Source organism: Garra rufa, chromosome 8, assembly GCF_049309525.1.
Source record: "Garra rufa chromosome 8, GarRuf1.0, whole genome shotgun sequence".
Classification (NCBI taxonomy): domain Eukaryota; kingdom Metazoa; phylum Chordata; class Actinopteri; order Cypriniformes; family Cyprinidae; genus Garra; species Garra rufa.
Genome location: NC_133368.1, coordinates 45828978 through 45848192, shown reverse-complemented (window position 1 = coordinate 45848192; position 19215 = coordinate 45828978). Strand labels below are relative to the sequence as shown.

At 33.1% G+C, this 19215-nt stretch overlaps 1 protein-coding gene across 1 annotated transcript; it reads right to left on the bottom strand.

Annotated features, from left to right (window-relative positions):
- Positions 1-3257: 3257 nt before the first annotated feature.
- On the bottom strand, positions 3258-13988 carry slc38a11 (solute carrier family 38 member 11). The gene is made up of 12 exons (XM_073846015.1): positions 13906-13988; positions 13695-13815; positions 12699-12773; positions 11287-11421; positions 11106-11171; positions 9997-10103; positions 9089-9168; positions 5750-5820; positions 5512-5673; positions 5290-5402; positions 3741-3872; positions 3258-3650 (listed from the first exon to the last, which is right to left on the bottom strand). Exons 1-12 carry the CDS (start codon positions 13945-13947, stop codon positions 3360-3362), a joined length of 1395 nt encoding a protein of 464 aa, XP_073702116.1. The 5' UTR covers positions 13948-13988; the 3' UTR covers positions 3258-3359.
- Between the last annotated feature and the right edge of the window lie 5227 nt (positions 13989-19215).

Genomic DNA, 19215 nt, shown 5'->3' with positions numbered 1-19215 from the left:
TTTCATCCACAAATCATTTTCGTTTCACGAATAACTGAGTCACAATAGTTTGAATGAGCGTGACGTCTCAAACCTAACATACCTTGATCGCCCTTCAACTTTGGCGCGGCTGTCAACTGTCATCAGTCTCGCTGCCAATACGTCAAAACAGCATCATCATCAACAACAACTTCAGCAGGTTTTGCAGCGCCTCTTTCTGACTTAAAGCACTGCTTATAGGTCCCTGCATCACTTCTGTCCCGTTACCCTCTTAAAATTCTGCAACTCCCACCATATTTTCCAGAGTCCTGCCCCTGTCAACAGACGCTCCTCTGTTCCTATTCAACCGAGAGGGAGACGGCAGCCCCGCATATTCTAGTCATGACACGATGAGTTACAATCACTGCCAGCCCTCCCATCTTCACACTGGATTCATCGACTGTTCACACTCCGGTTTGACGCTGGAATGCGAATTTAAATATCGCCCCCGACTAGAAAAGTCCCAACAAAGCAGTGAATGTGCTAAAGTCCCACGTAAAGCCATGCGAGAGACTTCTGTTTGTTTGAGGGGAGACTTCTAGATTGAAAACTCAGCATAACTCACATATAAACCATTGGGATGCGTAGGGAAAATGTTGACAAGTATGTCAATGATGATCATTTTAGTACATTCTCGATAGATATAGACGTGGCGAACCACTACTGGCAAAATAGCGACATCTAGTGTTTTTATCATCTAAAGACAGAAGGGAATTAGGAAAAAGGGAGATATTTCTGTTATTTACTCACCTTCATATTGTCCAAAGGTCGTATGCTGTCTCACAACTCCAAAGAGAGTTTCTGAAGAATATTTAGACATACATTTTCCTTACAATGATACAACATACGATCGAGTATTTTGTCACTTATCTAAGTAAACTCTGAAAAACTGCTCTTGTCTAACGTTAGTCGTCGATTTCTATGTATTTATTTATTTTCCTTCAGATTTCGAACATTATTCTAATCCTACTGTTGTTCTTGAGGCGAAGCACTTGTGGAGGAGCAAAATGGCGTCTAAATACATGACAATTAAACTCGCGGTTTTCTAGTAAATACTTGCTTAATATTTCCCTTTAGGTCTAAATACTGTGTTATTCACAATTATCCAATTTTTGGTCGACGACGGTCTCAATTCAATCGCTTATGAGTCTCAATAAATCATTTTAGGTTTTACCGTCAAGTCTAGTGTTTCATCTCTGGTTAACCATGCTAACTAGGTTAGTTTGACCAATTAAAATCAACCTAACAACAGACAAAGCATCATGGGAGGACTTCCTTTCCTTTTTCTGAAAGTTGTAAATATGTTTAAAACACAACTCAAACTAGTTGTTTGATTTAATGTGGTGATTTTCTCAATCTCAAATACAAATTTGAAAATGGCACACAATATAAATATTCTTCATATATCATGTCATATTTCATCAGGGTTTTTTGTAAACAAGCAAATAAACTTATAGGAAATTATAGGACAATGATATGAATTTTCAAACACATACTCTACCAGTCAAAAGTTTGTGTTTTTAGTTTTTTTTATGTCTTTTTTTATTATTATTGTTAAAAAACAATACAATCCTGAAAAAAAATACCTCACTTTTTTCTAAATATTGATAATAATAATAACAAATGTTTCTTTTTCATCAAGTCTGCATATTAGAATGATTATGAGGATAATGTGACACTGAAGACTGGAACAATAGTGAAAATTTAAAAAAATATATGTTTGAACATATATTCAAATAGAATGTAGCTATTTTTTAATAAGTAAATATATTTCAGATATTACTGCTTTTGCTGTATTTTTATCATATAAATGCAGGCTTGGTGAGCAGCAGAGAGTTCTTTAAAAAATATTTTGACTGGTAATTTAGGCTATATAGAAAGGTTTTTACATTAAGAGTGATTTAGAGAATTCTAGCTTTAAGTGTAATAATATATACTTTTACAATGGGTTTTCAGGTTTGGGTTTGCCACAAAAACATATAGCCGAAAGGCATTTAAAAAGTTAAAAGCTATCAAATCACATTCAGCTAAAGCTAAAGATTATCAGTGAATAACTTAAATTTGGGGCTTAAAAGACAGTTCAAGTCATAAACAGTTTAGGTCAAAAGTTTACATCCCCTTTCAGAACCTGAAAATTTGTAATTAGTTTTACCAAAATAAGAGGGATCATAAAAAATGCACGTTATTTTTTAATTTATTTATTTATTTTTTGTACTGACCTCAATAAGATATTTCACATAAAAGATGTTTACATATAGTCCACAAGAGAAAATAATAGGTGAATTTATGAAAATGACAGAAGTTACCTAAATGATCCACAGCTGTTTTTTTATTTAGTGATAGTTGTTCATCTGTCCCTTGTTTGTCCTGAACAGTTAAACTGCCTACTGTTCTTCAGAAAAATCATCCAGGTCCCATAAATAATTTGGTTTTCCAGCATTTTGGTTTATTTAACTGTGTGATTTTAAGATGCATCTTTTCACACTGAGAACAACTGAGGGACTCATATGCAACTATTACAGAAGGTTCAAATGCTCACTGATGCTTCAGAAGGAAACACAATGCATTAAGACAAATTTAAAACTTTTTAACTTGAAGCTCAGGGTAAATTTAACTTATTTTGTCTTCTGGGAAACATGTAAGTATCTTCTGTTGCCTCTGAAGGGCAGTACTAAATGAAAAAAGTATGACATTTAGGCAAAATAAGAAAAAATGTACACATCTCCATTCTGTTCAAAAGTTTTCACCCTCAACCCCCTTCTCACAAAATCCTATAGTTATTGCTGGAATGTGTTCAAATACACAAAAATGCTGGAAAACCGAAGAATTTGTGTGATTTTTCTGAAGAAAAGTTTGGACTCATGAACAACTATCAGCTGTGAATCATTTAGTTAAAAACATTGTATTAAGAATCAAGGGGATTTAAACTTTTGAACGGGGTCATTTTATAAATTTTTTCTTGTGGACTAGATGAAAACATCTTTTATGTGAAATATCTTATTCAGCTCAGTACTAAATAAACAATAACATGCATTTTGTATGATCCCTCTTATTTTGCTAAAATAATTAACATTTTGCAGATTCTGGAAGGGGAGTGTAAACTTTTGACCTCAACTGTATATCCTTATGCTTTTATGTTTTTATTACCTTTGACTGAAAATTAGTGATGGGTGAGTGTATTAAAGCAAGACGGTAGATCTAGAAGATACCTCAAATAATTCAAAAACACTATTGTAGGCTTGTTTTTATGTAATTTCTTTAATACAACTGTCTTAAAAATGTATCACTAGAAAAACAGTATATTAAAAAGATTCCAGTGAAAAAGACTAAGTTAATTTCAATCAAAGAACACTGACATTCTGTGTTGTATTAATAAATCTCAGCACACTGTTGGGTGAAGTTGTACTGGGAACGGAGGTGTTTGAGACGCTGCAGTAGAACATCTCTGCTCCGTGTGAACAGTCCTGAGGGAAGAGCACCATCATGATCAAGCCGATTATCATCACGCAAACACCCGTCACCAGGATGATGCTGGGAATGAGGTTTTCAGCGCGAAACCAGCGGCCATCCGAGAGCTTGAGGAAACAGGCGGCTGGGAAGATGAACATGAGTGGTACGGCACTTAAAACACCCTGAGAGAGACAGAAACAATATTTACAGACATCTCTGAACAGGACTGACTGTTCCCTCACTGGTGTTAATGAATCAACAGGAAATCTCACATTTAGTTCCAGTACAATACCCAGACAGTCATAAGAGAGCGATATGGCAGTCGTCGCTGATACGATCACCAAGGTAATGATGACGTGCGTGATGGTACTGAGCTCTCCTTTAAAAAACACATTGGAGATCACCTGGACACAGTATGGACAATAAAAAGAAATGATCAACTTTGAAGAAAGTTAATTAAATAATAGAGCAAGCATCTGTAGTATGTCACACTTGAAAATGAATTATGAAAGAGTCAGGATGACTGTAATGTCATAGAGCAGGGGTCCACATTTTCTTAAAAATGCCAGAAAAATGAAAATGAAAAATTTGAAATGAATGTTTTCACCAACAGAACGGTACATTCAACAAAATGTGTCGTCGCAATCGAACAGGTGATGCCCGAGGCAGCTAGAAAATTCAGATTGATGACAAAATGGCTCAATAGCATTTGAGGTGAAACTAGCAAAGTTTTTCAGCTGAGAAACCAGTGGCCCCATTCCCAGTTGAAAAGTCCGTGGAAGAGCTGAAAATGATGAAGGCAGATTTTGGCGTTTGATTCAAAAAACACAGTGGATTCTTGAATCAGTTTTGCCTCTCAAGGCTGCGGTTCTCTCGGTTGGTTGTTCATCCTTTTCTTCTACATTTTTTCCTTGCTTGGATACAGCAATTTTTTATGCTTTTAATTCTAGTTCCATTTACATATTTACAATTTTTTTATGTTTAGTTTAATTTTTGTTGTGTGTTTTTACTTTAAAAATTTTTTTTTATTATTTAATTTTAGTTTTAATTATTTTATTTAATTATTAAATAAAATTATACAACTATTATAAAATTGGTGTCTGTCATTGTTTTACGTATTCTTGAATATGTTTTTAGAGTTTTAGAGTTGTATTTTTATTTTAGTTTTAATTATTTTACTAAATGAAAAGGACACATTTGCCTGGGAAACTCGCTAAAATAAAAAAGAAAAGGTAATTTTTTTTACTTTTGTTAATGTTTTTATTTCAAGTAACAATTTTTTTATGCTTTTAATTCTAGTTTCATTTACATATTTACAATTTTTTATGTTTAGTTGAATTTTTGTTGTGTTTTTACTTTTTTAAATAAATGTTTATATTATTTTATTTAATTGTTAAATTATTTTTTTATTATTTAATTATTAAATACAATTATACAATTATTAAAAATTGGTGTCTTTGTCATTGTTTTTTAAATATTTTACTAAATGAAAAGGACAAATTTTGCCATGGAAACTAGCTAAAATAAAATTTCGAAGATAAATTATATATTTTTATACTTTTTATTTTTTATGGTTGAGTGTACTATTAATTTGGTATTTATGTTTTTATATTAAAAAAATGTCATTCACATCACAACAAGTAATGAAGAGAACAATATATATGCAGTTATGATGGAAAATCTGCTTAAAAGTTGATCAAGACTATGATCAGATCTTTATTTCAGGACATTATGAACATTTTAACATGTTTTTTAAGCATTCAAGTAGTCAAAAGTGCCTTTTATCACTCATAGTGTATATAAAAGCTTGAATTATCTTACCTCACGGGTTACAAAGCACTCCAGAGGGTAGGTAGTGATTATACTGACACCGTAGCAGAATCGACCGAATGTAGCCAAGTTATCATTCCTGCAGTAGTTCTCAAATATATCACCTTGAACAAGAAACACAACAGGAAAACATGCCTTTCTTTCAGTGCTTTTTGTACCCTTTGGCACAGATGTATCAAAGTAATAAATGCGGATATTGTAACCTAAATTTACCTTGTGTATAACCAGTAAAAGTGGCATAACCTGCAGCAGCAAAGACAGCGCTGACCACCACAGCTGAGCCCACAGATACATGTGTGACAAAAGACCAGCTGCTCAGTGTGGGCTCCTTCAGCGACCCGTAGATCATAAAGCTGTTGTGGTGGCAGATGAAAGCTGAAAAATATCAAATACATCAGTTTCAACTGAAAAAGTTACTTTAAATTGATATCCATTGAAAGTAAATCCTCACCGAAAGACATGACAGCAACTGCCTGAATTGCATTCCACCGTGCAAACACCCATGCATCTTCTGACGCAGGTCTGTGGGTGAAATACAAATGTGATGTAATGTTAATTTTATAAATAATTGGTTTTAATGTTGGTGCATGCCCATGCAAACTCCACTGCCAGGGTGTTTTGAGTGTTTTTACAGGGTTTCTGTAAGTTTATGAAGGTAAATTTAAGACTTTTTATAAAAACTTTTTAAGAGCAATTTAAAAAGTAAATTAAAGAGCTCACAATATGTCAGTGTGTATCTAAATGTGAATGCCTAAGCACAGAAAACAAGTTTTAATACCCCATTGATAGATATTTTTTCTTGTTTTAAGCATGAACTCAGTTAATCTATCAGAAAAACACTTCATTTTGCATTTCAAGTAAATGTATTTTGATTGATGTTTGATATTTGTATTGGAATACGAGACAAAAAAAAAATATATATATATATATATAATAAAAATATATATATTGCAGTGCGTGCAATGTAATGCCATGACTTGATGAATTTATCATTTCTTATGATAAGTTATTTTTTATCATGGTTTTTTTTTTAATTCAAGAGAGACGCATTTCCAAGTCTCTATAATATTTAGGTCTCTAGATACTGTAATGTCCTGATTTTTGAAAAAATCATACCTTCAATATGGATTTCACATACACTGCCACTCAAAAGTTTGGGATCAGTAAAATTTGTAATGTTTTTTTTTTTTTAAGTATAATATGATCATCAAAGTTCCATTTATTTGTTAAAAAACACTTTAATTTTCTGCAATTTAATTTAACTGCAATTTAATTTTCTTTTTTTTTGTATACTTTAAAACATTATTTTCTGTGATGCAAAGCTGAATTTTCATCAGCCATTACTCCAGGCTTCAGTGTCACATGATCCTTCAGAAATCATTCTAATATACTGATTTATTAAATGAATGATCAATATTGGAAACAGTTTTGCTGCTTAATATTTTTTGGAACCTGTGATACTTTTTCAGGATTCTTTAATGGATAAAACAAGTTCAAATGAGCAGTAAAAATCTTTACCATCACTTTTTTTAAAACATTCTTGCTGAATAAAAGTATCAAGTTCTTTCAAAGAGAGAAAGAAAGGAAAAAATTACTGAACACAAACTTTGAACGAGGTGTTTGTTGTTACAAAAGTTTTCTATTTTAAATAAATGCTGTTCTTTTTAACATTTAATTTAACAAAGAATCCTAACAAAAAGTGTTACAGGTTCCAAAAAAAAAAATATTAAGCAGCACAACTGTTTTCAAAACTGATAATAAATCGGCATATTAGAATGGTTTCTGGAGAATCATGTGACACTGAAGGCTGGAGCAATTATGCTGAAAATTCAGGTTTGCATCATAGGAATAAATTATGTTTTAAAGTATATTAAAATAGAAAACCACTATTTTAAATTGCATTAACATTTCACAATATTACAGTTTTTTCTGTATTTTAATCAAATAAACACTGCCTTGATGAGCAGAAAAGTCTCCTTTTAAAAGCATTTTACTGATCCCAAACTTTTGAGCGACAGTGTAGGTTTGAATTATCATGCATTACAAAATATACAGTAAAGCCTGAAATTATTCATACCCCTGGCAAATTCTGACTTAAAATTACTTTTATTCAACCAGCAAGTTTTTGTTTTTGTTATTGAGCGGAAATGACAGGGTTCTCCCAAAAGATAATAAGATGATGTACAAGAGACAAATCCAAAGTTCTATACCATTCCAAATAGTCCAAGCTGTTCTAAAGCATCCTAATGACCCTGATTCACTGGGGACAGCTGTTCAACTCAATCAACTCAACAGGTGAAAAACAGAAGCTCTCTGCTGTTGGTTTGTGGACAGTCATGGCTAAGACAAAGGAGCTCACTGAAGACCTGCGGCTGCGCATTGTGGCTGCTCACAAGTCAGGAAAGGGCTATAAGACCATATCTAAATGTTCTGAAGTTCCAGTGGCTACAGTGCAAAGTATTATTAAAAAATACAAAATGTTCTGCACTGTGAAAAATCTCAGAGGACCTCGTCGGAAGCTAAAAGTGACAACTGTGCTGGCCAGGAGGATAGTGAGAGAGGTAGAAAAGGATCACCACCAAGGCTATCCTGATGAATCTGGGCTCTGCTGGTGGCAACATCTCAAGGCAGACAGTCCAACAAACACTGCACACCGCTGGGTTCCACAGACGCAGACCAAGGAGGACACCATTTCTCAAGATAAGTCACACAAAAGCCCGCTTGGCCTTTGCAAACGCTCATCTAGACAAAAAAGGAGACTTCTGGTCTTCTGTTTTATGGTCAGATGAAACAAAAATTGAATTGTTTGGCCACAATAATGTAGCCTTCATTTGGCGTGAAAAAGGAGAAGGCTTCAACCCTAAGAACACCATCCCCACTGTCAAACATGGTGGTGGGAACCTAATGATTTGGGGGTGTTTTTCAGCCGGTGGACCAGGGAACCTAATCAGTAAACTGCATCATGAAAAAGGAGCAATACATCAAAATTCTCAACAACAACATCAGACAGTCTGCAGAGAAACTTGGCCTTGGGCACCAGTGGACATTTCAGCACGACAATGAACCAAAACACAGCAAAAGTGGTGAAGAAATGGTTAGCAGAAAAAAACATTAACGTTTTGCAGTGGCCCAGCCAGAGTCCTGACTTAAATCCAATTGAGAATCTGTGGAGGGAGCTAAAGATCAGGGTGATGGCAAGGAGACCCTCCAGCCTGAAAGACTTGGAGCTCATCGCTAAAGATGAATGGGCAAAAATACCAGTGGAGACATGCAAAAAGCTGGTCAGCAATTATAGGAAGCGTTTGATTGCTGGAATAGCAAAATAAAGGCTTTTCTATTGATTATTGAAAAGGGTATGAATAATTTTGCCACTTTTTGTTCAAATGTAAATTAAAGATGTGTAATAATTTTTTCCACAATGATGCCTCTTGTACATCATCTTATTATCTTCTGGGAGACGTCTGTGTCATTTCTAATAAAAAAAAAACTTGCTGGTTGAATAAAAGTAGCTCTATGTCAGGATTTGACAGGGGTATGAATAATTTCGGGCTTTACCGTATGTGTATTGTTTCTCTGCACTGTGTCACTATTTGCATTGTCTCACAAAGGCCAAAAATATGATGAAAAGTCAAATCAAAATTAGTTCAACCCTGTAAACTGAGCTCAGTGAGGTCATTTCTCAGAAGGGAGTGTTTAAATAGTCAATCATTATCCTGAGCTGTGGTCAGCAAACATAAGCATATGGTGGATGGTGTGAATGAATGCACACAGACGGAGAGAGATTTTATACATCTGTGGTCCTAGTGTCACTGCTCTCACGACCACTGTGATGAGGATGGCAAGAGTCAAAAGCATGGACAATAAAGATACCTGGAACAGAGGAAGAGAGAGAGATCATTTCTGTCATTTCTAACCTATAAAGCCTGCTGTAACATATTTAATATGCAAATTTATGAGGTCTCTAAATACCAAAATAAGAGGGATCATACAAAATGCATGTTATGGTTTATGGTTTATTTATTTAGTACTGACCTGAATAAGAGATGTTTACATATAGTCCACAAGAGAAAATATTAGTTGAATTTATAAAAATGACCCTGTTTACATCCCCACTGATTCTTAATACTGTGTTGTTACCTGAATGATCCACAGCTGTGTTTTTTTGTTTAGTGATAGTTGTTTATGAGTCCCTTGTTTGTCCTGAACAGTTAAACTGCCTGCTGTTCTTCAGAAAAATGAACTGAGTCATTTTTGTAAATTCAACTATTTTTTCTCTTGTAGACCATATGTAAACATCTTTTATGTGAGATAACTTATTCAAGTCAGTACTCAATAAACAATTACATGCATTTATTATGATCCCGCTTATTTTGGTAAAATAATTAACATTTTCAGATTCTAAAATGGGGGTGTAAACTTTTGACCTCAACTTGGAATGTAGCACACAGGTAAAATGTATTGTGCTTGTTTGTCTGTTTAAGAGCCGAACATGAATAATCAGACATAGAACACTGTTGTATGAAAAACTTTCCAAAGAATAAGCATAGAAAATACAGGTCTGAAAAAGCAAGCGAGTGAGTAAATAGCAGCTAAATGACAGATTTATTGTGTGAAATATTCCTATAACCACAAATCACAAATGATTATACTGAAAAGAAAAATAGCTCAGGAAATAAGTGGAAGTTGGTAATACTTAACCTTTCCCAGCTTTGCTATATCTCTATAGAGAGACAGCGGGATTGTAAACAGAAGAGTGGACATCAGAATTACAAAATGTCTTTCTGTAAGAATGTTTCCAGGACCAACTGGAAAATCAAAGAGCACAAATGTCAGGTTTCTGCTTTTATCAATATGTTCATTGTGGGAAAAAAAAATGAGAATATGACATTTAGACCCAAGATTAAAGAATTTAAATGGGTCTAAGTGCATTTATTGTACTATGAAAACATACTGTAATTTTTAAAACTCAGAACTTGCTACAGTCTTAAAAATAAAGGTTCCAAGGGGTATTTTTGCAGTGATGCCATGGAAGAACCAGTTTTGGTTCCCCAAAGAACCTTTCAGTGAACAGTTTTTAAAAGAACCATTTTTTTTAAATCTAAAGAACCGTTTTTGACCGTAAAGAACATTTTCTGCATTTGAAAGGTTCCATAGGTGTTCAAGGTTCTTCACAGAACCATTGATGCCAATAAAGAACCTTTATTTTTAAGAGTGTACAGTAAAAAAAAAAAAAAAAAAAAAAAAAAAACAGCAAAACGGTTGCTCTAAAATCCATAGACTAACAGAATTATTCACATTTGCATATCATTCATGCCTATGTGGTGTTCAGAAACATAATAAGGGAGATGTGAACATGAATTTCATGCTGTTTACTCAAACGTCTTAAATGCACAGCAGCGAAAAAGACTAAATGGATAAAAATGGTCATAATAAGTTCATTATGAATTTCCTGAACCACAAAATCAGTCATAAGGGTCAATTATGTGAAATTGAGATGAATACATCTGTTAAAAGTTGAATAAATAAGCTGTTTTGAAAATCAGGAATCTGAGGGTTCAAAAAAATCCAAATATTGAGAAAATAACCTTTAAAGTTGCTTTAAAGATGCATATTACTAATAAAAAAAATTTACGGTAGGAAATTTACTAAATATCTTCATTGAATATGTATCCTAATGATTTTTGGCATAAAAGAAAAATTGATCATTTTGAGCCATACAGCGCATTTTTGCTTATTGCAACAATTATACCCGTGCTACTTAAGACTGGTTTTGTGGTCCAGGGTCACATATGTAATAAGCAGCTCACCTCCTGGGATTCTCATAAACACTTTGGTCAGCGTATCACCTGTGATGATGTTGTAGCTGATCATTGCTATTTAGGACACAATAAAGGCAAAAAAGAGGTGTATTCTTCAAAATCTCAGTTCACCTCACAAATTAAATACAACAAAAGATCATTAGGACAGAAAATGGATGTCTGTGATTACCAATAAATGGGTAAAGAAACTGTAGAGCTGACACAATCAAATATCCTATTTGGCCGAATGTGCTTTGAACCAGAGACTGATAACTGTTTGTCCCAGACAGATTTCCTCCCCTGACCAGCAGGATGATGGAGTAATCTGCAGGAAGAAAAAAACCCCCAATGCATTTCTGTATATTTTAAGTATTAAAAAAAGTGTAAAATTTGTGTAAAAAGCTTAATGCATGTGAAAATGTCATTATGTGAAATGACATGTTGGTCTTCATTTACTCAACATTATTTAGATCCCATATTGTCTTTTTTTATTTATGAAACACAAATGCAAAGTTGGGTGGAATATCTGAGCTGCCTTCTTTCATGGTTAGAAAAGCATTACAAACAATATTTATGGTGATATATTTATGATGATGGTGATGGAGATTTACTGTCGTGTTCCAAAAAGAAGGCAAAAGCACCATAAATCTGTCACAAATTTGTCCAGTATACAAAAGTCAAAAGTTTAGATACACCTTGCAGAATTATTTTACCAAAATAAGAGGGGTCATACAAAATGCATGTTATTTTTTATTTAGTACTGACCTGAAAAGAAATGATGCTCCAGAAGAAAAAACATGCATTAAGAGCTTTTGAACAGAATGAAAATGTGTACATTTTTCTTATTTTGCCTAAATGTCTTTTTTTCATTTAGTGCTGCCCTTTAGAAGCTACAGAAGATACTTACTTGTTTCCCAGAAGACAAAATAAGTTGAATTTACCCTGATCTTAAATTTCAAAAAGTTTTCACCCCCCGGCTCTTAATGCATAATTTTTCCTTCTGGAGCATCAGTGAGTGTTTGAACCTTCTGTAATAGTTGCATTGCCCCTCAGTTGTCCTCAGTGTGAAAAGATGAATCTCAAAATCATACAGTCATTGCCGGAAAGGGTTCAAATACACAAAAATGCTGAAAAACCAAATAATTTGTGGGACCAAAAAAAATTTTCTGAAGAACAGCAGGCAGTTTAACTGTTCAGGACAAACAAGGGACTCATGAACAACACACAAAACAAAAAACAACAAAAAACACAGCTGTGGATTATTTGGGTAACAACAAAGTATTAAGAATCAAGCTTATGTAAACTTTTGAATATTTTTTTCTATTATGGACTATATGCAAACATCTTTTATGTGAAATATCTTATTCAGGTCAGTGCTAAATGAAAAAAAAAAGCATTTTGTATGTTACCTCTTATTTTGGTAAAATAATTAACATTTTGCAGATTCTGCGACCTCAGCTGTAGGCCATATTTTTCTATATACTTTAATTTTTATCCAAACTATGCCCTAAACATCATTCTAAGCTATTTTGTATAACCAATGCATGCGAGTATTTTAACACATAGTATAGTTAACGGCTCATGCATATTTGCAGTGCATACCTGTGATGATGGCAACCAGAACAAGCAGCAAGAGACCCATTGGGAGACCAGCCTGACTTAAGGAATACGGCAAACCTAGATGAATTTAACCAAGAATTAAGAAATGCAGACAACTTGATACAAATAGATACAAATGTGACAACTAACCCCAATCTCCCCTACAGGGAAAGATCTGCTGACTAACTATTTTGTTCTGATCAGGCAGGTGATAGAGAACAAAAATAGCAGCAAGAATGCATACATTAAAATGTTTTGCTGACCTCTTCTAGACCCAGAGATATATCATAGGACTAGAAAAAAATATTTAGTTCTTTTTTTTTTCTCCAGCAGAAGCATGTGAACTGATTGAGGCTATTTTCCAGTCATATGATCCTACACCACATGGAATCTAAGCCAGTTCTCACATCTACTGACCTACTAAAATACACAAATGTGACTAATAAGAAACTAATGAACATAATAGCACCCACACAACATCAAGCAAGCTTTTGACTTGAAGAATAGATTACATTTTCTATATTTCATAGACTATATTTTACCTTAGCTATCCTGCCTTGCTTAAAATAAAAAGACAATTTAAATGTATAATAACCACTATATTCACTATAAGCCAAGAGTTTGTATATAGCCATCAAAACTATGAAATTACACAAATGAAAGTATGGGAATTATGTATGACCAAAAAAAAAGAGCATTAAATACATCCATTTAACACAATATTTTAGATATAAAACCACCATAAAATCACCTGACATTCTCTTAACCAACTTTATGAGAAACACTTAATAAAGGAGTTCACATGTACACTTGCTGATGCTTTTCCCTCAACATCCACGTCAACTAATCAACTTATAATAATAATAGTTTTGTAAGAAAATGCACACATACAATTTGCATTTGCCAACACATTTTAAGATCAAAAGGGACATATATTTAGTTCGCTGTGTCCAAACTTTTGACTGATATTGTCTATGAGCATTGATAACAAAATATTACCTATAATCCCAGATCCAATAATGGAATTGATGAAATTAAATGAGGCCGAGGAAATTGAACTAGTTCCACTTTTCTCCATGTCCTTATGTGAAGACAACAAACAATTCCTGTCACCCTCCATCTGTAAAGACAAAAACTCACATCAGAAGGATGTCCAGTATATCTCAGACTTACAATTATAAATGAATGATCAGAAAATATACAAACTCACCTGTTGAACTGTGCTGCTTTTTTCTCTTTTGTGGTTCTCCATTAAAAACAACACTTCTGAGATGTCCGGCTGCACTATATGGATGTTCCCCATGTCAGTAAAAGTTCTCCACCTGATTTATTCAGTCCACCCACAGAATAAAAATACGCCCCCTTGCTGCTGTGCTCAACCATCGGCTGCAGACTATTTGAAAAGCTGTTTCTACATGAAGAGCTTAATCTGTGTTTGACACACAAAGCCTGTTAAACCGTATTATAGCTGCTGGATGAACATTTGCTCAACAGTCTCACCTTATTGGGAAATAGTGGAAAGTAACTAAACTCAAGAATAATGTAACTAAAGGAAAATGCAGATAGATAGATAGATAGATAGATAGATAGATAGATAGATAGATAGATAGATAGATAGATAGATAGATAGATAGATAGATAGATAGATAGATGGATGGATGGATGGATGGACGGACGGACGGACGGACGGACGGACGGACGGACGGACGGACGGACGGACGGACGGACGGACGGACAGACAGACAGACAGACAGATAGATAGATAGACGGATGGATGGATGGACGGACGGACGGACGGACGGACGGACGGACAGACAGACAGACAGACAGACAGACAGACAGATAGATAGACGGATGGATGGACGGACGGACAGACGGACGGACGGACAGACAGACAGACAGACAGACAGACAGACAGACAGACAGACAGACAGACAGACAGACAGACAGAGAGATAGATAGATAGACGGATGGATGGATGGATGGACGGACGGACGGACGGACGGACGGACAGACAGACAGACAGACAGACAGAGAAGACAGACAGACAGACAGACACACAGACAGACAGACAGACAGACAGACAGACAGACAGACAGACAGACAGACAGACAGACAGACAGACAGATAGATAGACGGATGGATGGACGGACGGACGGACGGACGGACGGACGGACAGACAGACAGACAGACAGACAGACAGACAGACAGACAGACAGACAGATAGATAGACGGATGGATGGATGGATGGACGGACGGACAGACAGACGGACAGACAGACAGACAGACAGACAGATAGATAGATAGATAGACGGATGGACGGACGGACGGACGGACGGACGGACGGACGGACGGACGGACGGACGGACAGACAGACAGACAGACAGACAGACAGACAGACAGACAGACAGACAGACAGACAGACAGACAGACAGATAGATAGATAGATAGATAGATAGATAGATAGATAGATAGATAGATAGATAGATAGATAGATAGATAGATAGATAGATGCAAACAAGCTCTAGTCGTATGCCATATGTGCTGTAGTTTACACAGACACACAAACACATTGGGACACAGTGTTTTTGTCTACTGGACCAATCTTTGTGTCCTAGATTGTCTAGTGCTGCTGAGCAACGACCCAATCCAATGACATCTGGATGATACTTGAAGTGCCCACAATCTTCCTAAATAAGAAACATAATGCACAATTTAGATGCAAGTACACTGTTTTATTTGTTTTTTGCTTTTTTTATTATGTATTATTTAGTTCAAGATTGGCATTATTTTAGTTTACCAGCCTAATTTAACTATTCAAATCTGTGTTGTACTTTAAAGTATTAATAAGCACCAATAGCAATGCAGATGGTAAAATACAAGGTCAAAAGTTAATTAAAAGTTTGTGTTTAGTGGTCGTGGTTCATGGAAAGTCGAATTTTGATTAATGTTTAACTTAAGACTAACAATATGACTGGCAAATTAACAAAATTTGTTCATTATATAGCTTATGAAATGTAAATGAAATGCTTTATGTTGTCTTACACACTGATATGAAATTGAAATAAAAATAAGTCAAAAAAAAGTTTGGACACACTTGACTGATTGTGTTTCTCAAATATGTTAAAACGCTTCTGCTTAAATACATTAAGTTGAAATTTTTTCTTAAGATAGATATCAATTTTTTTTTTATTTTTTTTTTTAGGATTTTAATGGATGAGTGGACCAAATAGTGAAAGAAAAACAGCCAAAACATTTCTGGCAGACACTATTTTATTAAAAAAAAAAATTCTTTCTGACTGACTGACTGACTGAATGACTAACGTAAATGTTTTTAGTTATTTATAATAATAATAATTACTAGTATTATTATCATTATTAAATAATTTAATAATTTATTTAACATATTTAATTTAATTTAATTTAACATTTAATTTAATTTAATTTAATTTTTTCTTTCTTTCTGACTGACATGTTTTTATTTTTGTTATTATTATTATTATTATTATTGCTTCTGCTTAAACGCTTTAAATTATTGCTGAAGATAAATAACAATTATTATTATTGTTGATTTTATTTATTTTTAACATGTTTTACTTTTTCTTTTTTTTAGCATTATATTGCATGAATGGACAAAATAATGAAAAGAAAAACAGCCAAAACTCTTTCTGGCAGCCACTTTTGTTTTATTTTATTTTATTTTATTTTATTTTATTTTATTTTATTTTATTTATTTTATTTTATTTTATTTTATTTTATTTTATTATTTTATTTTATTTTATTTTATTTTATTTTATTTATTTTATTTTATTTTATTTTATTTTATTATTTTATTTTATTTTATTTTATTTTATTTTATTTTATTTTTTACTTTATTTTTTTCTGACTGACGAAAATGCTTTTATTTTTTATTAGTATTATTTATTTATTTATTTATTTATTTATTTATTTATTTATTTATTTATTTATTTATTTATTTATTTTATGTTTTTGACTGTAAATGTAAAATTTACAATATGTAGAGATTAACACCAAAACTGTTTATGTGATGTAATCCACTAGGTGGCGGCATCAGCCTTCGCAGTCCTTGTCTGAAGTGTTTGCCAGACGTTTTGAGCTGATAATATGCGATGGAAGATACTGGAAAATTGATTAAACCTACAAAATTGCTTTACTCAACTATGGTGTTTTTATTAACTTAGTCTAAAAATTTTAAGTAAAAAAAAAAAAAAAAATTATTGTAAAAAAAAATTACTACATGGTGCTTCATAAAATAATAAATGTCATTTATTTACTATATCGCGGTAACCGTGTCCGTATATTACAATACTGATGTTTTTTTTAAAGAAAACATATGATAAAGTGACAAACCTGGCCTTGAATTTGTCTTTTTACCTCGTCTTTTTTTTTTTTTTTTTTTTTTTTTTTTTTTGGATTATAATGGATGAGTGAACCAAATAGTGAAAGAAAAACAGCCAAAACACTTTCTGGCAACCACTATTTATTATATTATTTATTTTCTTTTCTTTCTGACTGAAATAAATTGTTTTATTTATTTTAGAATTATTTATTATTATTATTATTATTATTATTATTATTATTATTATTATTTGACTGCTTCTGCTTAAATGCTTTAAACTGAAATTATTCCTGAAGATAAATATTATTTTTTAAGTATTTTGTTTGGATTATAATGGATAAGTGGACCAAATAGTGAAAGAAAAACAGCCAAAACACTTTCTGGCAACCACTATTTATTATATTATTTATTTTCTTTTCTTTCTGACTGAAATAAATTGTTTTATTTATTTTAGAATTATTTATTATTATTATTATTATTATTATTATTATTATTATTATTATTATTATTATTATTATTATTATTATTATTTGACTGCTTCTGCTTAAATGCTTTAAACTGAAATTATTCCTGAAGATAAATATTATTTTTTAAGTATTTTGTTTGGATTATAATGGATAAGTGGACCAAATAGTGAAAGAAAAACAGCCAAAACACTTTCTGGCAGCCACTATTTTCTTTTCTTTTCTTTTCTTTCTTTCTGAAAGGTTATAATTATTATTTATTATTTTTATTTATTTTTTGACAGCTTCTGCTTAAATGCTTTAAGCTGAAATTATTCCTTGAAGATAAATATTATTATTTTAAGCATTTATTTTAGGATTATAATGGATAAGTGGACCAAATAGTAAAAGAAAAACAGCCAAAACACTTTGTGGCAGCCACTATTTTATTTTATTTTATTACATTATTTTATATTTTATTATTATTATTCATAAAGTGACAAACATGTCCTTAAATTTGTCTTTTTACCTCGTCTTTTTGACAATACACTAACTAAAATCTATATATATAGACGGGAAATAAAGTAAACATGCTATTTTATTTTATTATCTGTCTTGTTTTTGTCAAAATATGCGTATTTTAAGTTAAAGACAAGGGGTGGGGCAAACACCCTTTTGAAAACTCATTATACGAAAACAAAAGCCATAAAAAAATTAAATCAAAGTAAAAACGACATGTGAAGTCATCATCACATCTCGTCTTTTTGGCGTCAGAGACCGTCAAGTTGCGAAAATTTAGGACTCCCACTATGGCGAAGGTCAAGTTCTTAACATTCATGAGTGAATGTTTTCCATTGGACGGTTAAGATGCACGTCAGCACAATCTAATTAAAATTCATGAGGCAAGCAGTTAATAAATGAAGGCAGACGAGGCAACGTTGGCATGGCGTACTTAATATTCATAAGCCAAGCCTTAGGCATAGTAGGATTGGTGATTTCGCTCTGGGTCTAATGATTAACCGGAAGCGCTCATCTCTGTGATCTCAGGCACTTCGCTCTTTTTGATCACAGTCTTCTGCGATTTTTTTTTTTCCTCGCCGAAAATCCCTTGGAGTTTACTTACTTGGGTAAAGTTGCCCACACTGTATGTTTTGCTTCACCTTGGATCACTGAATCAAGTTTTGCTCCTGGACGCCGAGGATTAATTTTCCCCTCATGTTGGCAGATATTCCCTGATTTTTTTGCTGGAAGATGGTGAGTGGATCATAAAGTGCTGATGAAAGCTATAAAAAATTACGGGCAATAAAATGCTTCGGGTTATAATTAAATGCAAATAAGACAATATTTGAACTAAGATTTTAAATTAAACCTAGTGGGCTAGTCTAAGCTTTATTGTGATTACACAGTAGCAAAAGTCAGTTTTTGAATTGTTTTCTTATTCAGGTGACAGTATTACAGTGTAACAACATTTTCAACTCCCGTTTTTTATTTAGTGATTGATAGAAATAGTTTAGCTGTCCGTGATAGGCATACTTTTGTTTTTGTATTGCATACAGTAAGTCATTGTTGTCATAACAGCATTAGATGCAAAAGAAAAAAGTTATTTAAATATCTGTACATTGATTGATTTGTTTGGTTTTCCGACATCCATTTATCATGTCAGCACTGGTCTAGACTGCGCCACAGGTTTTGTGCTTTATTTAACGTAGAGCATTTC